At 47.3% G+C, this 23,898-nt stretch overlaps 11 protein-coding genes across 11 annotated transcripts; 5 read left to right on the plus strand and 6 right to left on the minus strand. All coding sequences in view use genetic code 12, as the record gives it.

Moving 5' to 3' along the window:
* Positions 1–105: 105 nt before the first annotated feature.
* Positions 106–2,130, plus strand: ENP2 (ribosome biosynthesis protein; the record flags this gene model as incomplete). Its single annotated transcript, XM_025481526.1, has 1 exon — positions 106–2,130. The coding sequence occupies one exon, from the start codon at positions 106–108 to the stop codon at positions 2,128–2,130; it is 2,025 nt and encodes a 674-aa protein (XP_025336144.1).
* Positions 2,131–2,248: 118 nt separating this feature from the next.
* Positions 2,249–2,896, plus strand: ISY1 (Isy1p; the record flags this gene model as incomplete). Its single annotated transcript, XM_025481527.1, has 1 exon — positions 2,249–2,896. The coding sequence occupies one exon, from the start codon at positions 2,249–2,251 to the stop codon at positions 2,894–2,896; it is 648 nt and encodes a 215-aa protein (XP_025336145.1).
* Positions 2,897–2,920: 24 nt separating this feature from the next.
* PNC1 (nicotinamidase) lies at positions 2,921–3,608 on the minus strand (the record flags this gene model as incomplete). The annotated part of the gene is made up of 2 exons (XM_025481528.1): positions 2,921–2,923; positions 2,952–3,608. The coding sequence occupies 2 exons, from the start codon at positions 3,606–3,608 to the stop codon at positions 2,921–2,923; spliced, it is 660 nt and encodes a 219-aa protein (XP_025336146.1).
* A 681-nt stretch (positions 3,609–4,289) lies between these two features.
* OCH1 (Och1p) lies at positions 4,290–5,402 on the minus strand (the record flags this gene model as incomplete). Its single annotated transcript, XM_025481529.1, has 1 exon — positions 4,290–5,402. The coding sequence occupies one exon, from the start codon at positions 5,400–5,402 to the stop codon at positions 4,290–4,292; it is 1,113 nt and encodes a 370-aa protein (XP_025336147.1).
* A 1,189-nt stretch (positions 5,403–6,591) lies between these two features.
* Positions 6,592–8,478, minus strand: DED1 (DEAD-box ATP-dependent RNA helicase; the record flags this gene model as incomplete). Its single annotated transcript, XM_025481530.1, has 1 exon — positions 6,592–8,478. One exon carries the CDS (start codon positions 8,476–8,478, stop codon positions 6,592–6,594), a length of 1,887 nt encoding a protein of 628 aa, XP_025336148.1.
* A 441-nt stretch (positions 8,479–8,919) lies between these two features.
* CXQ87_003046 (NADH/NAD(+) kinase) lies at positions 8,920–10,389 on the minus strand (the record flags this gene model as incomplete). The annotated part of the gene is made up of 1 exon (XM_025481531.1): positions 8,920–10,389. The coding sequence occupies one exon, from the start codon at positions 10,387–10,389 to the stop codon at positions 8,920–8,922; it is 1,470 nt and encodes a 489-aa protein (XP_025336149.1).
* Positions 10,390–10,814: 425 nt separating this feature from the next.
* Positions 10,815–12,512, minus strand: GDA1 (guanosine diphosphatase; the record flags this gene model as incomplete). Its single annotated transcript, XM_025481532.1, has 1 exon — positions 10,815–12,512. The coding sequence occupies one exon, from the start codon at positions 12,510–12,512 to the stop codon at positions 10,815–10,817; it is 1,698 nt and encodes a 565-aa protein (XP_025336150.1).
* Positions 12,513–14,818: 2,306 nt separating this feature from the next.
* Positions 14,819–17,002, plus strand: IFH1 (Ifh1p; the record flags this gene model as incomplete). Its single annotated transcript, XM_025481533.1, has 1 exon — positions 14,819–17,002. One exon carries the CDS (start codon positions 14,819–14,821, stop codon positions 17,000–17,002), a length of 2,184 nt encoding a protein of 727 aa, XP_025336151.1.
* A 174-nt stretch (positions 17,003–17,176) lies between these two features.
* CXQ87_003049 (uncharacterized protein) lies at positions 17,177–19,123 on the plus strand (the record flags this gene model as incomplete). The annotated part of the gene is made up of 1 exon (XM_025481534.1): positions 17,177–19,123. The coding sequence occupies one exon, from the start codon at positions 17,177–17,179 to the stop codon at positions 19,121–19,123; it is 1,947 nt and encodes a 648-aa protein (XP_025336152.1).
* Positions 19,124–19,580: 457 nt separating this feature from the next.
* On the plus strand, positions 19,581–22,169 carry RAD9 (chromatin-binding protein; the record flags this gene model as incomplete). The annotated part of the gene is made up of 1 exon (XM_025481535.1): positions 19,581–22,169. The coding sequence occupies one exon, from the start codon at positions 19,581–19,583 to the stop codon at positions 22,167–22,169; it is 2,589 nt and encodes an 862-aa protein (XP_025336153.1).
* Positions 22,170–22,208: 39 nt separating this feature from the next.
* Positions 22,209–23,660, minus strand: PUT1 (proline dehydrogenase; the record flags this gene model as incomplete). Its single annotated transcript, XM_025481536.1, has 1 exon — positions 22,209–23,660. One exon carries the CDS (start codon positions 23,658–23,660, stop codon positions 22,209–22,211), a length of 1,452 nt encoding a protein of 483 aa, XP_025336154.1.
* Between the last annotated feature and the right edge of the window lie 238 nt (positions 23,661–23,898).

Consider the following 23,898-nt stretch of genomic DNA (forward strand, 5'->3'; position numbering starts at 1 on the left):
AAATGAGCGCGATAGTACGGAAACAGCTAGAATCCTGCACGCGCACCAAGCGGTCCTACGTATTTTTTCAGGCGATGATCATCTCATACAGACGTAGTATTCACCATGGTCTTAAAGTCCACTTCGGCTGGTAATGTCTCGGTGTACCAGGTGGCAGGATCGAACGTATCTCGTTCGTTGCCAGACTGGATTGCCAAAAAGAGAAAGAGAGATCTCAAAAGAGATGCCGATTATATGAACCGTGTGGAGCTTATCCAAGATTTCGAATTTAGCGAAGCATCCAATAAGATTAAGGTCACTCCTGATGGCCAATACGTCATGGCCACGGGAACGTATAAGCCACAAATCCATTTATACGATTTCCTGAACTTGTCCTTGAAGTTTGACAGACACACTGATTCTGAGAACGTGGATTTCACGATTCTTTCCAATGACTGGACAAAGTCAATCCACCTCCAAAACGATAGATCTATAGAGTTTCACACCAAGGGCGGTATCCATTACAAAACGAGAATACCGAAGTTTGGTCGTTCGTTAGCATTCAACAAGACAAACTGCGATTTGCTAGTGGGAGCTTCAGGCAACGAAATCTACAGACTCAATCTTGAACAGGGCCGTTTCCTCAATCCATATGTTTTGGATACCGAGGAAGGAGTCAATCAAGTTGATATCAATCCCGTGCATGGTCTCGTGGCTGCAGCTCTAGAAGAAGGAACTGTGGAGTTTTGGGACCCTAGAAGTAGGCAGCGTGCTGCTAAGCTTTTCGTCAATGAGCATCTTGGCGACTCACTACAAGTTACAGCCGCATCTTTCCGTAACGATGGTTTGAACTTTGCATGTGGTACCTCGACAGGTAAAGCATTGATTTACGATCTTAGAACATCGACACCTTCTGTGGTCAAGGAGCAGGGTTACGGATTTGATGTGAACAAGATCATCTGGATTGATGAAAATTCTAATGACTCCGACAAGATCCTCACATCAGACAAGAGAATCGCCAAGATCTGGAGCAGATTCGACGGTAAGCCTTACACCTCGATGGAGCCTAGTGTTGATATCAACGATGTTGCATACGTCAAAGAAAGTGGTATGTTCTTCATGGCCAATGAAGGTATGCCAATGCATGCTTTTTACATTCCACATCTCGGTCCGGCGCCAAAGTGGTGCTCTTTCTTGGACAACATCACCGAAGAGCTCGAGGAGAAGCCAACGGATGCGGTCTACTCCAACTACAGATTCATCACCAGAGACGACGTGGCCAAGTTGAACTTGGGCCACTTGATTGGATCTGGAGTCTTGAGATCTTACATGCATGGTTATTTCATCAATACTGAGTTGTACGAGAAGGTCAATTTGATTGCCAACCCCAACTCGTACAGAGACCAGAGAGAAAGAGATATCAGAAAGAAGATCGAAAAGGAGAGAGAGTCTCGTATCAGATCGACTGGTGCTGTCACCAAGAGCAAGGTCAAGGTCAACAAGAACTTGCACGAGAAGTTGGAAGGAAAGGATGTTGCTACCGACGACCGTTTTGCCGAATTGTTCGAAAACCCCGAGTTTGCCGTCAACGAAGAATCTTACGAGTACAAGCAGCTCAACCCTGTGCGGTCTACTAAGGACGTTACTTCCACTGAGCGTCCTCGTGGTTTGACTGCTGCCGAGGAGTCTGATGAAGAGAGAATGAATGGTGTTCAGGAGGAGTCCGAGAGTGAAGAGAGCGAGGAAAGCGAAGCTGAAGAGGACCCTGAAGCTGTGAAACGCAGAGGTGAGAAGGTTGCCAAGGAGATCAACAAGTTGAGAGAGCGCAAGGAGCGTCAAAAGGAGACTGAGAGGTTCATGAATGACATGAAGGCCGTGACTCAAAACGAGACGGAGGCTAGAAATGCAGAGACTTTCGACAAGCAGGTCAGCAGACTTGAAAAGGTGACGAAGAACAAGAAGAGTGACGATTCAAGACTGCGTCGTCACGGAAAGGGCGAGATGGAGATGACTTTCAAGCCAAAGAAGGAGAAGAAGCCCAAGTTCAGAACCGATGAGGACGAGGAGGTGGATGAGACGAAGAAGGGTAGAACCAAGCAGCGTTTTGCCGGCAGAAGAAGCGCAGGTAAAAACCAGTTCAGAGGCATGTAAACTAGCATATAGGGTAATGGAAAAAACGAATGAATTTGTTGTATTTTGGGTTATGGTGATGAGCATTTGTAACGAGGCTATCAGTGTTGATATTCCAGACTGCGAAACTCATCTCTACATGTCCAGAAACAAGGAGAAGAACCAGAGCACACTTCATAGATACTATGCTCAACAGGAAAGAGAGGCCGGTGTTCTAGAAAGCAATCCCCTGCTTCGGCCTAAATATGTTCAAAAGGTGGAGTCGCTACCGCAAGCTGAAAGATGGAGGCAGACTGTGATGACAGAGATCTCGGTGAAACTCACCGACATTAGTGATCCGAGCCTTAATCTCGGTGAAATACGCTCTCTTAACGATGAATTGAACAAGCTACATCGGGAGAAGCGTGCGTGGGAACACCACATCAAGAATCTTGGAGGAAACGACTACATCAAGTTTTCAAAAAGCCAGGGTATATACGTTGATGGTGTGCGTTACTATGGTCGTGCTCGGGAGCTTCCGGAGGTGCTGAAAAAGGAGCAGCTGCCGGAGAAGACCGAGAAGCCGTACGTGCCTTTGGACTATTACGGGTCTTTTCAGTTTGGAGAGCCCATCGTTGCCGATGAACAGTATATCCAGGGTCAGATCAATGCCGCTCTTGGTAAGCAGATATATCCAGCGGAGGATGTTGCTCTTGAGAACGACCCTGATTTTCCCACTAACGAGGATGTCAAAAGAATGCTCCTTGAACGGCAGAAAGCTATACTCCGAGCTCAGCTCGGTGCATAGAAAACACTCAAGCCGAAATGGCTTTCACTAGCTCACGAAGATTCACGATACTTACATTGGAAGCCTTGTAGGCCCTTTCTGTCTCTTCGGCACGGTCTGCAAAGACGCTCTTGCAGCAGTCCTTCACCACATATGTGTTGAACCCTGAGTTCAGGGCATCACAAGCGGAATGTAGAACACAGAAGTCGTAGGCCAAGCCCACAAAGACCACATCGGTGACATTCTGCTCCATCAAGAAGTCTTCAATCTCTGTGTGGTGCACTTTCCAGCAGTCGCTGAAGCACAGGTAGTATTCACGGTCTTTGAGGTACCCTTTCCTGACAACAGCCGTAGGTACAATCTTGGCCACGGAATTGCCAAATTTATCCAAGATTCTGGGCTCAATGTCGGCTCCTGGTGTTTCTTGGATACAATGATCGGGCCAGACCGTCTGTGGGTGTTTCTTGACTTCACCTGTTTTGCTATTCTTCTCCCCGCAAGGATGTTCAAACTCAATCTCTGTGAATGGTTCAGCATTGTGTCTCAGTGCAAACAGGCAATGGTCCTTGGGGTGCCAGTCCTGGGTGATCACCACGGCCAGCCATGGGAACTTTTCAAGGTTGAGCATAGTCTCAATCTTGGGCACAACCTGGTCACCCTCGGGCACTCCCAAGGCACCGCCTGGAAGAAAGTCTTTTTGAAGGTCCACAATGACTAAAGCTGGTTTTAGCATAGTAGGTGTTTTCAATAATTGGCACCGGAGTTCTTGTACGGGCTCCAGATCCGTCCCTGGCTGGGATGCAGGCCATGAGGCTGCTTGCTCACATAAGCGTCATACGAGAAATACCTTTGGGGCAATATGGAGATATTTTGAAATGCAGTTGTGAATTAGCCGCTCAGATTTTTATGGGATTCCGTGAGGCTTGTGGTGGACTACAGTGCATGGATCTCCGCAGGATTCAGTGTGAGTAGTAGGAATGTTGCTCCAGATGGAGCCATGCTGCAAATTGGCCCACCACTAGAAATAAGGTTTCAGTGGTGCTGGGATGGGTCGAAGTATGACGTGAGACAAGCACCATATGGTTTACCTGGTTCGATAAGTCGGCCAGATATCTACAACAATGGTGAGATGTAAATGCAATATAGTTTTGTAGATGTGGAGGGCATGGTGTGCCCCGGCTATGTTACAAGTTGTAGATCGTGCTATGGTGCGGTCATGAGGAGTGGCTGGATTTCAGAATATCTTTGGAAGCTGATGTAGCTTCCATGACGTAAGCCCACGAAAAAAACAGTCTTCCATGTCTACCAGTCTCTAAGACCCTCATTAACACCAGAAGGTCATGCGATCCGCCCATAGACATGGATCAGATTCATTGACGCTACCTTTCCATCACATTCATTACCACTCTGTCATTCAATCATTCTTCCACGAGCCCAGGAACATGTGCTTTGCGTAGGCGAGCTCGTGGTTGCTAGATTTGGCACCCATTTGGTCAACATCGGGCGAAAAACTTGTGATTGGAAGAACCATCACGTCGTCGACAATACGTGGCTTTTGAAGTCCGGTGAACATTTTCCAGTCAACAAGAGTCTCCACCACACCCTCATCTCTATTCTTCTGCGGCTGTGCCAAGTTGTTCAAGTACTCGAAAACCAGGTCAGTCCAAATTCCAGGACCTGTCCAGTTCATGATGTCGCCGCCCTCGTCCTTGCCCAACACCTTATGAAGCTGCCCCTTTTTCTGTCTCGTGAGAGTAATCTCCGTAATTGATGCAATCAACTCACGCAACTGCGGGTGGCCAGCTTTGGCCTGAATGGTCCACTGGCAGAACTGAATCCTACGAGCGTACCATTCTGCCCAATCAGGCCGGTCAGGGTCTGCTTCGATGCCCACCACAAGACCTGCAGTGTTGGGCTGGCCAAAGACAGTTTCGTTTGCCGAAAGCCACAGATCGATGGGCTTGAGCGCCGTGGTGTCGATGTCCGAGTAAACTCCGCCTCTGGCGTACAATATGAGGTACCTGAAGAAATCAGCCTTGAGAATGCTCTTGGGCATCAGGTTCCATGCTTTCTTCACGTCAGGAACAGACTCGTACAAATCGTTGATCAACAAATCACACTGATCGTCTGCAATCACGTAGTGCTTGTAGCCGGGATTCTTCTCCTCCCAGCCTATCTGGAACCGCTTGTACTTGGTAGGGAATGCTCCATGCTCAACACCAACCTTCCACGTCTGCCATATGTTCTTTTGAAAACCTTTCCGAGGCTCGTACGGAAACTGGAAACTCAATTGCTGCCTTACCGTTGCCGACGTGGGAAGTCTGTTGATATTGTTGGTGTGGATATCTTCGGCGTGCTGCTTCCAGTTCACGTTCTGTTCCTGCTTTCGTTGAGCATTAAGGCCACTCGAGTTGTGCTCTGTATATGTTTTAGGATGTCCCGGCGTTAGGCTCCCGAAAAACACCGCCACGAAATACACCACCGCTACCGCCACCATAGCGGCTCTTAGCTTTTTGGGGGTGTTCATGAAGAAGTGTAGTTGATGAAAACTGGCGCAGCGATGTGCACACCGATCCAGGTGGGTAGACGAGCACCAAAAGATGGATCTACGGGATTTTCTATAAAAGAGATGTTGAATGGGTATTTAAAGACTAGTTTTCAAGAAATCAGAATTGTGGTTTGGTAAATCTTAGCTTGAACGGTTTAATCGGCACCGTGGCTGCGAAAAGGTCGAGGCTGTGAATAGTCGCTCGAGCGGCTAAACTGACTCCCGCCTTCTGAAAAAAGAACCCGGTGGATCAGCAATCTAATGTATACGACTTTTTTGTTTAAATTTCGAAGTTTTTTGAAATATCATAACATTCTCGAGAACGCCGTATAGTTCAGCTGCAAGGCCGACGTGTTTCAGCCGTGAGGGAAGGTCGTACCTGATGTAGTCATCTATATAGGGTAATTCACAAAGCATAAATCTTGTGACACATCTACAATTTTCATTCAACAGCAAAGGATAAAATTTCAACGTTTAAACGCGTTACAGCCCATGCGTTGAACAATAGCGACTTCCATTGGAAGGGCTTGGCGCAAGGCTGACAGGACACTGCCAAGGGTGCACAAATTGCTGCATTTTCATATAAATAATACTCTCTATATAATAACCACAATGTCTAAATCCGATAAATAAAATTCCATGTAAAGCGAAAAACGAGTGAAGGAAACCTGGGCCGCCACCATGGCCGCCCTGTTGTAAGGAGATTTTTTCCCTTTTGAATTTTGAGTATAATTTTTTTATCCCATCTTCTTTCGCTTTGCCCATGTAAATAATAGTAGTAATAATACACATTCTTGTGAAGTTAAAATGCCAAACACAACCGAATTGAAACCAAACTGCAAGCGTAAACTCCAAAGAACATGATCTGCGAACAACAAAAGTCAACAAGATAAAAAAATTGAGAACGAACAACGGGTACTGTGACACCCGTCAGCCGTGTAAGTGAAGAAGAAAAAAAGCGTCCTTCTCATCCCATTTGTGGATTAAAAATTTTTCCTTTCATCTCTTCTGTGTAAGATTCAGACAACCATAATAAACCTCGCTCCACTGTCAAGGTGGGCGGGCGAAACCAGCAAGATCGATTATTTGTAAAAAAATGCAAAGATAAAACAGTAAAACGACAAAAAAACAAACTATGCGAAGTGATATCACCTCAACAACCACCGGCTTACCACCAGGAAGTGCTCTGGTTCTGGTTACCGTAGTTGGAGGAGTAGCCCAGGGACCTGGAGTTGCCAAAGTCATTACCGTAACTGGAACCACCGAAGCCACCGCTTCCACCGAAGCCACCACCTTGTCTTCTGAAGTCTCTAGTGGCGCCGGATCTACCGCCGAAACCACCGGATCTACCACCACGGCCACCGCCGCGACCGTAGGAAGACTCTCTGGAGATCTTGACAAGGAAGTCAGGAATCTCCTGGTTGGCCTCGGTCAAAAGAGAGATCATGTCCTTGACAATGATCTTGTTGTTTCTGTTGAAGAAAGAAGTGGCAATACCAACGTTACCAGCACGACCGGTACGACCGATTCTGTGAACATAATCGTCAATGTCAGTAGGCAAGTCGTAGTTGATGACGTGCTGAACGTTAGGAATGTCCAAACCTCTGGCAGCGACGGCGGTGGCGACCAAGATAGGGGCAGTACCGTTTTTGAAAGCTGAAAGAGCCTTCTCTCTCTCGTACTGGGTTCTGTTACCGTGAATGGCGGTGGCGGGGAAGCCTTGGTCGTACAAGAAGTCGGCCAAGTAGTCAGCCATTCTCTTGGTTTCGGTAAACACGATGGTCAAGCCATTGTCAGCAGCAGACAACAAGTCCAAGATCACAGATCTCTTCTCGTCGTCTTCGACAAGCAACACCTTCTGGGTAATGTTGGCGGAGGTAGAACCCACTCTACCGACAGACAAGAAAATGTATTCCTTCAAAAAGTCTCTGGCCAACATCTGGATGTTTCTTGGGAAGGTGGCAGAGAACATCAAGGTTTGTCTGTCTTGCACGTCAGGCATGTCACACTCCTGAACAATATGTCTAATCTGTGGTTCGAAACCCATGTCCAACATTCTGTCGGCCTCATCCAAAATCAAGTACTTGACGTTGGCCAAGGAGACACGGCCTCTCTCCAACATATCGGTCAAACGACCTGGGGCAGCAACCAACAAGTCGCAACCTCTTTGCAAGGTTCTCATCTGCTGACCAATGTCAACACCACCGTAGGCAACGGCGGGACGAACCCAAGATCTGTAACAGAACTTCTTGGCCTCATCGAAGATCTGGGAAACCAACTCTCTGGTTGGGGCCATGATCAAAACGGTTGGGTAGACCTTGTTGAAAGAGAAGGCGCCAGCAGTCTCTGGGACTGGGAGAGGACCGTTCTTGTAACACTCGGACAAGACTGGGAACAAGAAACCACCAGTCTTACCGGAACCAGTCTGGGCACAAGCCATCAAGTCTCTGCCGTTAGTCACGATAGGCACAGAGTATTTCTGAACTGGAGTAGGCTTGGTGAATCTGGACATGGTGATGTTTTCAACCATAAGCTCGTCCAAAGGAGGGGCAGTGAAGGAGGTGATGGCATCAGGCACATCATCACCAGAGGCCTCCACGGGGATGTCGTCATAATTGTCAAAGTTGATACCAGAGGACTGGACACCTTCCTCTGGCAAACCAAACAAGTCGACCTCGATTCTTTCGTTACGAGGAGAAGGCTCGTGCTTGCCATCGGCCCAACGGCCCTGGCCGGAACGTGGGTTTGGTCTGTTGTCTCTGCCGGCAAATCCACCACGGCGACCGCCTCCGAATCCAGAGCCGCCACCGAAACCAGAACCACCAAAACCGGAGCCACCGCGGCTTCCACCGAAGCTGCGGCCACCAGAACCACCAAAGTCGTTGCCACCGAAGCTTCTGCTTTGGCCTTGAGGTCTGTTTCTCAAATGGGGAGGAACGTATTGACTCTTCTTTGGCTTGTCAGCGCCGTTACCCTGGGCCGAGCCGTTCTGGCCAGCAGGGGCGCCGTTGCCGTTAACAGAGAGTTTGTTCATATCCTGTGCTAGGTCAGTCATGTTGAATATACTAGTTGTTATTCAAATGTGAGTAAGAAAAAAAATTAGCGGATGATCTTCTACTTTTGTATTCCCTGCGTATTGCTTTTTGATAAAATTTTCTCGGTCACGTGAGACATATTCTTTTTCCAGATATCGCCCCCTTACTATGGAATAAAGCTTTTTGAAGGATAAGCTTCAGCCAAGATTGATTATTCAACACCCTTTCACGAAAAATCAAATCCAAGCAAGTACTCACGGTGGAGCCAAGCGAAGATGTTTCAAGATAAGCGACTCGATCACGTGACGTTGCCCTGCTCGCGCGTGCTAGTTGGTCTAATTTGGTTTCTTTTTTTTTCCTTGCTAACGGTTGCGAAACGCTTTACCAGGCTTCTGGATACCCAATGACATCTCTTTACTATAACACCAGATATAAATCAATCAGTCATTTCTAAGCATCGTTCACGAATGTTCAGTTTCATCAGACCCGCCAGACGAATCACCGTATAACAGAATGGTAGCGTTGGGATGAGTGTAGCACTCTCTGTCGTCATTGTAATTGTGACCCGTGGGAGTCCGTATTTCGTTGCCTGGCAGTGGAACAAATGGCTCGACCAAATTATAATCTAGCATTTCCTCATCCGTTTGCGTTCCTTCTGCGTCATTCTTTCTCGAATCCTTCTTGAAGTCAAGCTCTAGCTGCAGCAGTTGATCTTCGGACAGTTCATCCTTACTATCGTCAGACCAATCAATATCAAACTCATCGCTATCATTGATGGCCAATTCTGAAAGGCGATGGCCGTCGCTGGTCTGAACGCTATTACGCTGATGTTGCTCGAACTCGGACTTGTTTTTACCCGTGAGGAAGTGAGAGAACGGCCTCTGTTTCTCACGAACATTCCAATTAAGATTTCGGCTCACTGAGTCGAAATATTCCGTCTTCGACAGTCTGACCGTGGGAAATGGGAAAGCGCTTGCCTGAACCGTGACATAATCTCCCTTGTTGAGCTCCGTGCGAACCTTACCGTCGAAAGATGCCCATGCGGATGCTCTGCTTTCGGCTGGAACCTTTAACTTGAGAAACATGCCGTCTGGGAGTAAGATTGGTCTAAAGGAAAGTGTGTGTGGACAGATTGGAGTGACCAGAATAGCACTGACGCCGGGGTGGACAAGAGAGCCGCCAGCTGAAAGTGAGTACGCAGTAGAGCCTGTTGGAGTGGCAATGATCAAGCCATCGGCTTGTGCAACGGTAAGAAGCGAGCCGTCTCCATAGAGCTCTAGGTTGGTAACATATGGAGATGGGCCTCTGTCGACAACGAGCTCGTTCAATACTTGCTGCTCGCATATTAATGTTCCGTCATAACGGTGGATTCGACAGGTGAACCTCATTCTCATGTATGCTCTGACACCTGTGTCGAGCACAGTGGTCATTCTTTGCTTGAACTGGTCAAACTTGAAGTTTGTCAAGAACCCGAGGGAACCTAGAGCAAACGACATGACTGGGGGGACAATTCTCTGAAACAAATTCAGGACATACAAGACCGTACCGTCACCACCTAGCGTAATAACCAAATCAAAGCCTTCTGGCTTTCTCTTGACGAGATCCTTGTTCCAGTATTTCAACAAGTGCTGGGCTTTCGGGTATGTCTTGAGAATGGAGGACGAGCTGAACCTCGTCAGATGTTTGAGATTAGCGTCCACATATACCGTGATATCTTCATTTCTGGTGAAGAGCCATTCAACAACCTCTCGCGTCAAATAGATCAAAGAATTGTCTCTGGCTTTCGTCACAATCATGATAGCCTTCACATGAAGCTGGATTGTAGCCTTAGCAATGTTCTTGGTGAGCATACGAACACCATTAGCGGTTCTGGCTAAGTCAGTGTGTGAACGAACTTCTTTCAATTCCTCAGAGCCAAACTTCTTGAGCATCTGGGTTGTTTGGCCTCCTTCTCCAAGACGAGCATCTCGTCTATCCTGGCTCGCCAGTGACAGTCTCGTTTTATGGATGTGATGTCCAAGAGAGGAGGTTCTTCTTGGTTTATTAGGCATCTGTAATGCTCAAACAAGAAACTAATTGTGATGACAATCAACAGTTAACAACCTTGAGTGAAGCGGAAAAAGAGCTTAATCTTTATGTTCCGAAGTCGTGATGGATCTTTCTGTTCCTTGTTGTTCAAGATATTGTGCGGTATGGTCGGTTATAGACATGTGCACCCACAGTGCGATACGGCCTGTCTAGTTCGACTGAAGTCATAGACAGATGGAAAAAACAATTCAAGATTACATTTCGATAATTTGAAAAGCTGAAATTTTGTGGGTATTACGTAGACGTAACAATAATTATATAATGAGACTTACTTGGTCTCCAGTATACGGCACTTCCAGTTGCCGGTCTTGGGGTCTAACAATGGCAACGATGCTCCAAGACACCAACCGATTTCGTTGTCAGCAATCTTTCTAGCTGTCCTCAACTCTCTATTCAAGGGGATATTGTAACCTGTGTGGAGCATGGCTGAGATGAAGGACAAGTCAAGACACCACTGAGGCTCCTCGTTGAGCTGCTGCAATTCCTCGGTCTGGAAAATGGTCTTCCAAGTGCTCAGACCCTTACAAACAGCGGAGGTCAAATCTCTCAATTCTTCAACGGTGAAGGAGCTTGGGAAGCTCAAGGGGTTGGTTCTGTCGTAGAAGAAGGAGAAGACGAACATGTCAGAGGTTTTATGGAAAGCCTTGACAAGCGAGGGCTGGTACACACCGTTGAAGGAACAAGGCTTCTGCTTACACTCTGCCTCCATGTTCAACACCTCTTCGGCGAAGAATCTACATCTCGCAGCGGAAGGCTCGCTAGGACCCTCGAAGTTCACCTTGTAGAACTCGTCCTCAGAAGCCTGAACCAAAATGTCTTTGGCCGAAATACCAGGAGGAATGCAGGGATTCATGAGGGTGGATGCAGCGGTGGCTTCCTTGGCGGCAGCCTTGGATGGGTGTTTCGTTAAGGTGGTGTCCTTGGCGGCCTTGATGACAGCAGCGTTGACCTTATTTCTTCCTTCCATCAAGCCGTAGCCCAAGTGGGAGAATTGGTAAAGCTCAAAGTCTCTATCACCGAAAGTGAACTTGTATTTGTGGTCACCCTCGGCCAACACATCGTTGGCATCACTGAACTCAGGCTCGAAAACAATCTGTGTAGAACCACCGCCAAGGTCAAAAACAGCGGCGGTAGGAAGCTTCTCGGAGGAGCCGATGTTACCCAAAAGGTAGTTGGTAGTGACCCAGGCGTAAACACCCTCGTCCTTACCGTCCATAATGGAGATACCATCTCCTTCCACAACGGCGAAAGGATAGTCCTTGGTCAAGTGGTTACGAACCTCCTTCAAAATGGCGTCCGATTTCTCAGCTCCCAACATTCTAAGACCAGCTGTGGCCTTAACTGCCACTGGGGTACAAGACTGCTTGTCCTTAGGGACGGTGTTTAATGCCACCTCCAACAAGGGGTCCAACGAGGCAGCAGCACCCTTGGTATCAGTGTCAAAAGAAGAAAGACCTGGTTTGAGCATCTTGAACTCCTCGTTGAGCACTCTTGGAGGAGACACACAGGTGTCAAAGGAGTACACGTGGACACGAGATCCACTGGATCCAGCGTCGATCATGATCACGTAGTCGGTCTGTTCACAAGCTCCAGAGGCACCCTTTTGAGGCTTCTCTGCTGGAATTTCCACGGGCTTATCAGCAGCTGGTTTATCAGCCACTGGCTTCTCTGGAGATGCATCGGCGACTGGCTTATCCACTGGCTTCTCTGCTGGCTTTTCGGCATCAAGCTTGTCGGCCTTATTTCCCTGGACATTAGGACTGGCCTTGTAAGGCGCCTCCACGCCCTTGTGAGCAGAACCTTGCAAGGTGTTTCCAGCTTCCAAGAGATCCGAGTTGGCAGGAGGCTTCACCCTGGCAGCAGACTCTGTATAGTGGCCAGCTGACACGGCAAAGTACGTCACCACAGTGAAGACGACAAAAGCCGCCACTATCACGCGGAGGTTGCGTGTGTTCAAAACAGACATGGTGGTCGGTGGTTCTTTTTCAGATTGACAGGGCTAAGGAACATATTCGCGTCCTCTGCAGGCAGGGACCACGCTTCGGCAGAGAAGGGAAGGTAAAAAAGGCGTTCACACGGCAAAGATAAAGTTTAAGTTTATTTGAGAGGAAATGAAGCAGAAGGTTTTGCTTGGTGAGTTTGGAGAGTGGACAGTGGCTTTTGAGCTTTCTCGATCTGATGCATTGAGAAAAGTTCCCCGTGCACATTCTCAAGGTATGCTGGTTGCGGATGGTTGATCTACGTATGTGGTACATGATTTGGGCTCTGTGGATGTTAGGTATTGTTCGAAAGAAGTCTAACTGCTAAATTATGGATAAGGCAAAGAAAATGACAAAGACACCACTTAGATCATTTGGGCTCATCGCTAGCAGTACGTTTTCGCAGCCATCGCATCAGCTAACATCCATTGTTGGGAAAGCTATCTGCAAGTGCTATTGAAACGTAAAGAAGGCATGTATGGTGGACATGTTTTTGAAATCGAGCTAGGGCTGGCTGTCATTTTTTGCATGTCTAATTCAAGTACGTGTTTCTATTTTTAAATAGTAAACTTTAGGATTAGTCGCAAAATAGGAATTGTGCATTGTTTGACACCTTCTACGTGAAAGTGTCAAAATTGGCGATACTACCAAAATTGCACAAGTACAATACCCAACGAACAACCCAAGTCTAAGCATATGGTACGAAATCTTCATAACTTTGAGAATTTGCGTTTGAAACAATATGTGATTCGAGAACATGGCGTGCTGATCCCGCTTCCACAAGGTACGAGGGGATAGGGAGTCCACAGAATGAACGGTATTGTCATTGAACTCATTCGCCAAGTGATCGACCAGACGCAAAACTTTCATACTCTCCTTAGAATCAGATGCATTGACGAAAAAGAACACGATATGCCAAATCATCGTCGCCATTGTGCCCTTTTTACATTGTTGGGGCCCTTCTAATCTGCCAATCTAAGAAAATGCCACTATTCATTTCATGCACGTTTCATGACAACCAATTGCTTTGCCGTCCTAAAATCTCGTTCACTCGTCAGAGTCTCTTTCGTACTTAATAACACAGACAGCCTAGTGTCAATTGATCACACGACTAATCATGAAGCCACCAACCGAAAGCTACTTCGAGACAAGCTTTGATCTTGAATCGGCCATCAGTGAACAACAATGATTTCTAGAAACTCCATCCTCTCTTGTTGCACTGAGCGAAATTTTCAGGCCCAAACTCCCCTCGGGGAAATCGTCCCTATTGCGTTTTCCATTTCGCAACCACTGTGGACCTGATAACCACGATCAGGTATTGCAGTCAACCAACACCCCACCACAGGACCTTGTTCCTAGATGCATACGGTTAAGCATCTCGGATCCAGCCAGTAAAATGCCCCCGATTTGGCACCATAACCACTACTCCTTTTATCCCATTGCGCACAATGTCTTACTTACAATACCGACGCACATGTGTGAGTAGCTGCACTGTAACAACCACAGAAACGGTCGATGCAACTTGAATCTATAGAGGTTATGGAGGGTGATTCGGTCAATCTGAAAGTCTTTGGTTTTATTGTATACCAATAACGCCTGCTCAGCTCTAGCTTGCGTTAGAAGCCTAACTGCACCCCCGGAGCCGTCATCTAAATATAACGCTTATAGAAAAAACCTTACATTTTAAAGGCTCGGTGGGAAGCAACTAAAAAGTTTTAATCGCTCCCCTCTTTAGGTGTCCCCTAAAAGCCCCTCCTAAACTGTGGTCCTTCTCCTGCACTCGACCTCACATATCGTGAAATTTACCTCATCGCCTCAATCTGGTACATTTTCATCACACAGTTCTTCATTTAAACACACAGGTTGCCTGATTTAAGCAATCCAAATCTCAATTTGCTCATATATTTGCAAAAACAAGTTTTTATTGCAGCTTTTTCGAGCCCAAGTCTCAGGATCAACTCCCCCTGGGTTCTCATTTTATACTCGACTCCCGGTTTTATACATTTCCCAAAGCATGTTAACCAGTTTCTTCACATACAACAAAAAACCACTCATACGCTCTTAGATATCATTAGGAACAGTGTGAAATGCCGAAAACAACAACGAAGAAATCTGGGGTATCCCAGAAACTGAACCCAAAAATGTACAAGCCCCGAATTACGGGGGCAAGAATATCAAGAATTTGCCATACAAGAGAGATAGACGATTCAGCATTGTCAGTTCTTCCTCTTCCGAATACAGCGAAGAGACTAGGAAGCATTCCGATTCGGATTCGGAGTCCTCGCTAACCGCGATGTCCGAAAAGGACGAACAGTCTGCACTGAGGAAAGGATCGGTATTTTTCCAAAATGCCAAATTGCCTAGGAGAACCAAAGCGCCATCGAAGGCCGCCAAAAAGAGAGCCCCCAAGAAAGGACCCAAAGCTTCGTATGCTCAGGTCTTTGAATCCGATAAGGATGATGACCTCAGCGATGACGTAGAGGACGATGATAATTCGTCTGTCGGTTTAACAGGGATCTACTCGATGATGGACAGGGGCCATTCGAATAGCAATTCTGAGTCAAATTCCGACTCTGAGGATGAGGAGGACAACTCGTCGGTGTCGTCATCCGATGACTCCGAGGTCGACTTTGTTCAACTTCAGGCTGAAAGGCGAGCTAATGCTAAATCCCACAAATCTCTCAAAGCGATCAAGGCATTACAGAAACAGCAAAACGCCAAGGACAAGAAGAGGCGAAAGTCCGATTACAGAAGACAGTCCGAGCTACCCTTACCGGACAGTATCAACTTCAAGTTCGACTTTGACGACGCCGCTAACGAATCTGCTATTGAAGATGATAGTGATCAGGAAGACCCACTTAATGTCATAAAGCCAGCACAGCCCGAAGAAGAGGATGTTGGAGAAGAGGTCACTCAAGACCTAGGTGACAAACAATCTTACAATCTTAATTTCCAATTCGACGAACCCATTATTGACGTGCCCAAGATCAAGGATGATGAACTCCAGTCCGATGATGACTACGAGTTCGATGATAACGATCTTTTGGCCACCTTGCAAGCCGACAACGATATTGAGGAGTTTATCACAGGTAATCCTCAGGACATTGACTCATCAAGATCGAGACAGAGACTGGTTAGCTCTGTTAATGAGGATGAGACCATGGACCCTTTCTTGGAGGAAGAGGAGAAGTATTTGGTAAACGAGTTTGAGATGAACGGCTTCGATGACGAGAATGAAATTCAAGATGAGCCAGGTAAGTCCGACTTTGCTAAAGGCATTGGACAGCCGACTTTCCAGGATAAGGTGACTGAGTACGACAATGCTGGAGACAACTCCAAGTCTGATACCCTCGACGGTTATATTGAGGATGATGAAGACGAGGATGAAGTTGACTTCATGGATCTCATGGAATTCGACGCCCCTCTTTTTGAGACGGATAGCAAGGAGTCTGAAAGCAGTCTTCTGGATTTGAAGAATGATGCCGACACATTGGACGGCCCTGTGAGTAAGTCAGTGAGTCCTGAAAAACGCAAGAAATCCAGTCACAAGAAACGGAAGAAGCCTAGAGGTCCGCTTGACAGTGAAGAAGAAGACGATTCTTACTTGTGGAATTACTTCTTGAGCTCTGACAGCGAGGCCGATGCTGACGTCAACGCTGAACCCGTGGATGTTGAGGAGCAGCTCATTCTCGAAGAGATCTTGCGCCAGGAGAAAGAAACCCGTGAGGCAACCTACGACCGTGAGTTTAGCCTTGAGCCATTGTCAGATCAGGAATACGACAGTGGTGAGTCTACGGATGTCGACACGTCGCTTCCCAAATCTGGCAAGAACCAGAATGGAAGCAAGATGGCCAAGGAAGTGTTGTCGTCCAAGACTGCGGACTACAGACCTCCAGTCCTTGGAACTTGGGTGGCTATCGAAAGCAAACCTTTTGGCATCATTGATGGTCTCTCTACGAGAACATTGAAGAGCGGCCAGAATACACAGAAGAACCCAAGGACGAAAGGCTGGAAGTCCATCAGTCTTGGAAATAATGAGCATGAGGACTCTGCTATTGAACTCGAAGAGTTGCTCAATATCAGCGAGTTGGACAATGATGACGAAAACGACATCCGTATCTGGAGAGATTTCAACAACAGCAAGAAGAAGGTGCCTCTTGGAGCCTTCCGTAACAAGTCGCATTTGCACCAGCCTCACACTGTCCATGAGCCTATTGTCAATTTTCGCATAAAGAACGACTTTGGCACTGGCCGCCGTAAGAAAGAAAGGAGAGCCAGCCAAAGTAACGACACGGGACACGATCTGCCAGACAGCAGTGTTTCAAAAGCGAAAAGGAGACGGGCATCGGCAATGGAAGCAGCGTCAGAGGGGTACCGTCACACTAAATCTGGATTATTTAGTGCGAACGTGCTCACAGATGCCGAAGAGGTTATGGGAGAGGACAGAGATTTCATGGCATTAATCAAGGGTTTATAGGAATATGAATAGTTTTGGAAACATGGAGTAGACATCGGAGTGGTTGCAAAATTCTGGCTGGCGGTACGGCATATAAGGCGTAGCCCCACTAAAAAAATCAAAGGATCAAACAAAAAGATACACCAACGAACCTTTTTTTTACCATCCCAGTAACCGTCCCCTCTCGTAGCCGTAATGGAAGAAGAGCCGCGCCGTTCATCTAGGCAGAATAAGGGCCAGCATACGGGCAGAGACCTGTTTGATGTGTACTACAAACCTCAAGAAGACGAGCACCCAGCGAAGAGGCAAAAACAAGATTCAGAATATCAGCAGGCTTCCGAGAGTGAGGATGATTTCAAGGCCGACAGTGACGGAAATGACTACGAAGGCGACGTGAGATGTGATCCATGCGGTACTACTCAGGATAACTACAATGAGGACACTGATCGTGGAGGAACCATGATCGAATGTGATGACTGTCATACATGGCAACATGCCAAGTGTATGGGATACCGGTCGGAAACGCTGATCCCAGAAAATTACCAGTGTAACCGGTGTGACTCACCTGAGCAAGAAGCTCCAGTGAGAAGACGAGTGGAACGGAAGATACCCGTGAAGAAGGCTGTCAAGCCTAATCCAGCGACGAAAACAAGAGAGAGCGTTGAAAAGGCGTTAAGGAATGTGGTGGCCAAACTTGGCAAGTTTGATGCGGATTCTATCGCCCGTGGGCTAGAGGAAGCCATATTCCAATGGTCCGGGCAGACGCCAAATAAGAAATACATAGACAAGAGTAGAAGCGTAATGGCGCTCGTGAAGAAAGAGGCTGTGGCAGCAAAACTTGCTGATGGTTCGCTTACGTTTCCAGATGCTGTATCCAAGCCACCAGAGGAGATCGACCGTGACTTGAAGGAATACGCTGAGAAGGTTCGCCAGGAGTCGATCAGACGCTCTGTGCTTACTGTTGATGATCCTCTGAGTCAAAGAATCCGCCGTACTCATAAGGGTGAGGAAATTGTCGAAATCAGCAACAACCCTCTGGATGCCGAGGACATTTCTATCATGGCCCGAACCGTGGACCACCGCAACTTCAAAGAAGAGTCACCCACTCCGAGAGAAACTACTATCAAGACCGACCCGCTGGCGCCAAAGATGTACCATTTGGCAGACGATGATGATGATGAGAAGGAGGAGGAGCATGAGGAGAAGACTGAAGAGCCTGAAAATAAGAAAGATGACCTCAGCGACGACGAGCTTGATTTCATCTTGAAGGGTCCCTCTCCTCCACCAGCTCCAAAGCAACTGCCTTCGTCTATTCCAAAGAAACCAGAAGTGAAGCTTCCGCCTACGATGCCCGTCAACTTCTGGAACGGAGAGATTATCTTCCCTGACTTTGCGGCTTTTACTGCAAAAGCAGAATTCATCTCGTGTACAAAATACGAAAAACCAAAGGATAATGTCACAGTGAGCTTCCACAATCGTGTGATCCGTGTGTGCAAGGAGTTGTTGGAACGATCCAAGTACGATATCGAAGGTCGTTTGGATCGTGCTAAAGCTGATCCATATCTTGGAAAGATCACGTCTTCGAGGGATTTGTACGTGGTGAAGCTCAATCCAAGAGACAGAGAAGCTGAGTTCAACAAATTGTATGACTACTTACTCCACAAGAATAAGGTCGGTGTCTTGTCTAACCGGGCTGCTTGTGTCAAAGACGCCTATGTTTTCGCCTTGAACGGCAACAATGTTCCTGAATACTTGAACTTCGCCAAAGTCCAGGAACAGGAGGGCTTGTATGCTGTGTTTGTTGTCAAAAAGGATTACATCCCCGTTGGCAAGAGTATTCTCAAGAAGTCTCCTTCCGAAAGCGCACCCAGAATTGCCCAACCACCTCCACAGGTGGACCTTAATTCCATTTTGCTGAAGCTTGGTGGAGGTTCTGGCTCTGGCATTCAGCAACCAGCTCCACACTTGCCACAAGTACCACAGCATCACGGACAACCACAGATCCCGCAGGATCTCTCCCAAGACCAGCTCCACTATCTTTCAACGTTGGTCAATCAAAACCCTCAAATGAATCAGAACCCACAGGCGCTTCTCCTGTTGTTGCAACAGGCGGAGCAAGGCGGAAGGCAGCAATACCAATAGCTTGCCGAATAATTGTATCATATAGATTTAATGTGTGACGACTAAGAACTATGGTTCCGTCTCGTAATTCTATCTACGACGCACATCGTCACACCCGATGTGGATTGAGGGTATTTATATAAATGATTATTGTTGTGTTAACGGAGTATGTAGACTGTTGTAGGGGTAAGGTCTCGAGTAGAGTTCGAGACTAACCCGCTGTTTCTTCGAAATAAGTATGTAGTTAGACCCTCAGATCTTCAGTTGTTCTGATACCCCACGCCAAGATAGAGTGCACTTGAGTTTCGTTCGATATTCACAATCGTTTGCTTATCTCTTGCAGTGGCTAATCCACCTTTATCAATCTTTTATAAATTCTCCAGAAATCATTCTTGACGAGACTGCTCCATCCTCACTACCCCAGTACTATCACCAAACTCAACCTACAACCGCGCACTGATAATCACTAGCTGATGTTATGCCTGAGGAAGCATACGGCGAATCACAGCACAATAACAGCCTTGTTTTCGCCACTGAGTATGAGGAAGACAATGGGCCCAAGGCCAGCTCAGATGATATAATTCCAGGTACCAATGATACGGCGACTCAAGCTGATAGAAGCACCGATCTATCGAAAGAGGTCCAGACGAGTCCCCTCTTTGGTACACTCAAAACATACTCCCAACAGTCTCAGGATGAGTCACATTCTCCAGTACGACACCTACAAAGCATGCCTAATATCGAATCTACGCCACAGCATAGTACGCCGAGTTTACTACAGCGAAGTGCCAGTGATAGCTATGCCAAAGACACACAAGTTATTGGAAGTGAACATATCGAGACGCTGAACGAGAAGGCCCCTGTCGAGCTAGGGGACACTCAAGTGATTGGGCATCAAGTCGATCTCGGTGATACCCAAGTAATCAGGCCAAACGTCAATGGCCACACAGACGATACACAACGAATTGCTCCTATTCCTCTGGACGACGCCACCCAGGTCATAGGCAGAAGAAACTCAGTTTGGGAAAGCACACAGCCAATCACACAGGTGGTGAGCGGCTACGCCAGTACGCAAGTTACGAGTTCTCCAAGGGCCAATGATTCAGAATACACCGAAGAACATACGACTACCATGGTGCTTTCGCCGGTGCAAAGAGAGCAGGAGCCTACTACTCAGGTGTTGAACACTCAGGAGGAGGTGTTTCTGCCTGGGAAAGAACCAGTTGATTTAAGTTGCAAGCCTGTGCTACTGAGTAGTCAGAAAGACAACGACGGCATTCTGCTGCAGAGGGAACACGATCTTAGTATCATCAGCAACGATGACAAGGACGAGCATTTCAACGGCATTTTCTATGAGGACAGTCTCTTCAAACACAAGCTTAAGAAGACGCAAGCAGACGAACTGGAGGAGAGAAGAAAACATTTACTGATACCGAGAAAAACATCGTGGAGCCAATCTTCCTCGCAAACCCCTGCTGGTAGCAGTCTTACGGTCAGGAAAACATGGAGCCAGTCTTCATCTGACCTTGAGGATATCTCGCAGGATGTGAGTGGTCTTGATTTGGACATTCTCCGACAAAAGCTGTCGGAAGATATTCCTATGCTGCCGGAGGTTGACGAGAGCCGCGAGCATATTAATCTACCGAAGAAAAGGAGAATCAACCATATTGCAGGCTCTCAGTCTCAGACGGCGGAGCTTGATGCTATCACAGAAGAGGACCTGGCAACACTAGCAGTTGAACATCTTGAGAACGACCGAGGCGTTTGGGCGTATTTCCAATTCAGATACTACCCAGCAAGGGTACTTCGGCCCATTGACCCACTTCACACTTTAGTTGAGTTTTATGACTGGTGCCAAAAGGAGATGAAAAATACAGACCTCTTTGTCCTTGACGTGAGAATCGGCGATAATCTACGGACGTTCATGGCCCCCTCCGAATATGTCGTCACGAGAATGACGATAACGGATGAGGCTGCTTTTAGATGTGTGCGTGGTTTTGACACCCTCCACTTATCGAAGAAAGGAAAACACAATGTGGCCAACGGAGGTGAACTCACAGTAAGCTTATCCACTTGCTATATGGAACCTGATGATTGGGCAGTGCATCAGCTGCGGTTTCAATTATTGTATGAGGGTGTCGATCTAGTACAGCGAGACTATGGGGCCATACAGCCTTTACTTCAACTGCTGGACTCATCACAGGAAACAGAAAATTCTGAACCAGTTCTTGAGCCAAAGACTAAAAGCCCTAGGAAGGCCAAACCAGAACGAAGCGAATCCTATAGGCTTGCACCTATTTTCGGTGGCCGTGTATTCTTCATCACTTCCATGGCTCCAGAGCGCAAAACTACTTTGAAGAAAATAATAGAAGACCGAGGAGGGCTAGTCTACGATTCTGAGATCAGAGATCTTGTTTCTTTTGAAGTAAGCAGCTCATACCATCTCCGAATCAGGCTGCAAAAATTTCTTGGTATCAGCTTTGGGGCATTTCTCTCCGATGGGCACTCAAGAAGTGCCAAATATCTTCAAGCCTTGGCACTTGGCTGGCCGATATTGGCAGACAATTTCATTGAACAAGCCATCGAGGATCAGGATATTCTTGAAAATTGGCTGGCTTTCCTTCTACCGGCAGGTCAATCCTTCCACACAAAGAATCTAAAGAGTCAAGATGTTTTTCGCTTCCGGCTGAATCTCGAGAATGGTGTTGGTCTAAATGACCAGTTTAACAATAACTCGGACCTAATGGCAACTTTGAATGTTTTAATTTTCCAAAAAAGACAAGACAAACAGACACTTCGAATGTGTGAATTTATATTCCACGCTTTTGGGGCTCAAACCCTACAGGCGTTCAATAATGAAACCCACCTCAAATCCCACATCGCTGAAAATAAGGACATGAATTTCTTGGTGCTTGATAACAGTCAACGGGAGATCGAGAAGGCATGTAAATCAAATGGTCCTGCTGAGCTGGCGAAGTTCGGAATTATTGATTGGGAATGGGTGGTGCAATGTACAATAAGCGGATTCGTCTGGCGGCCAACTGCCTACGGATTTGTGAGTTTATAAAGTCTATAATGCATTACGTCGTTATATAATAAATTGCGTCTAAGCAAAGATCTTTCTGAACATGGTCAGAATAGCTGCTTTGACCAAAGGAATGCCGTTGTCGTTTTTGACGGCATCGCCGTTCTCCTCCAATCTTCTCAACAAGTACTCCTTGGTCTCCTTTGGTGGGCCCCATGGAACGTACTTGATGATGTTGTCGACCTTGTCGTTGGAGATAAGGTCGTGAGTGACAGAGTCGGCCATGCCCAACAACTGGCCTAAGCAGATGTTGGCCTTGTTCTTGTTACCAATAGAGAACTCACTCTGGTAGGTCTTCTGAGTAGCCAACTTCATAGATTCAGCGTTGTGAGAAGCAACCACCAAGTGGCCAATAGTAGACTCGTTACCCTGGTGGGCCAAGATAGAGTCAATGCAGTAGGAGATACCCTGGTCGTAGTTCATGTCGGTGTCTTCCTTGGTCTTGTGGATGACGGTGGCACGGTCCTTTTCAGAGTGAATGTAGGCGCCTCTGACCAACTTCAAGCCCAATCTGTAGTTGTTCTCGTTGGCCAACTTCTCCTCCTTAGCCAAAAGGTCAGAAGACTCAGACAAGTACATTTGCAAAGTGCCAACCACGGAAACAGGAGCGTCCAACTTGTTGAACTGCTGGTACAATCTTCTCTGAAGCTCGTAAACACCCTCCTGGAGCTCGTGCTTCTCGGCGTCAATAACACCGACAGCGAAAGGAGCGACTCTGGATGGGTACAACTGGGCCAATCTCTGGTTGGAGTCGTAAATGGTCTGGCAGATGGCAGAGACCTTAGAAACCAAGTCCTCGAATTCAGCCTTGTACTCTGGCTGGTCGAAGTTCTTCAAGACGGCAGCGGCGTTCTTGACAAATCCAGTAGGCTTCAAAGCGACATATCCAGGAGGAACAGAGTTGACATCCTTGCCGGAAGTCTCAAGCATGGAGATAGTGTGAGGGATTAAGATTTCGTCAACAGAGTGCTGGGTCTGCTGAACAATGAAGTCAGGGTCGATGTTGTCGTTACCGTTGCAGGCTTCGATAGTCAAAGAAAGCATCATGTTGTTGATGCCTCTTTCAGCCAATCTAGCGCCGGTCTGCTTAACTTCTTCGATGTTCTCGCCACCGCAGTAGATGTTGTAGACCAAAGCCTTGATCACAGGCATAGGCACGAAAGGGAAAGCCTTGATGGCCAAGTTCAAAAGAGACTTGTGGGATGCAACGGCACCAATAGTCATGAAGGAGAACAACTCTCCAACGGAGAAATCCTTGAGGTGAGCGAAGGATGGAGGAGTCAAAGGAACAGCCTTTTGCAACTCCTGAGCAGGCACCTGTGGCTGCTGGGTTTGTTGAGACTCGGAAGTGACTCTGGCGAGGTTGTTCTTGTTGGGGGAGCTGTGGAAAGCTCTAGCCTGGCGTAGAGGCAAAGCTTGCAAGCGAAGGGGCAAGCGAAGAGGGACACGGGTCTGCCGGAGTGGGTTGATCATTTGTATATATTATAGGTTTATCGAAAATATGCTATAAAAAAAGCAGGTACAATGGGGGAACCCGCCTTTTATAGCTGGCTGCAAACCCATAAGGTGAGACACAGCGAGCGGCCTGATAAGGTATGGCATGGCGAGCAGCGCGCATGAAGGAAAAACTCCGCGAGGGCTGATGCCGTTGACTATGGGGCCAGACGGCACATAGACCAGGGTCGCTTATCGCCAACGCTGACCTTCTGTG

Source organism: Candidozyma duobushaemuli, assembly GCF_002926085.2.
Source record: "Candidozyma duobushaemuli strain B09383 chromosome Unknown C_B09383, whole genome shotgun sequence".
NCBI classification, from domain to species: Eukaryota; Fungi; Ascomycota; class Pichiomycetes; order Serinales; family Metschnikowiaceae; genus Candidozyma; species Candidozyma duobushaemuli.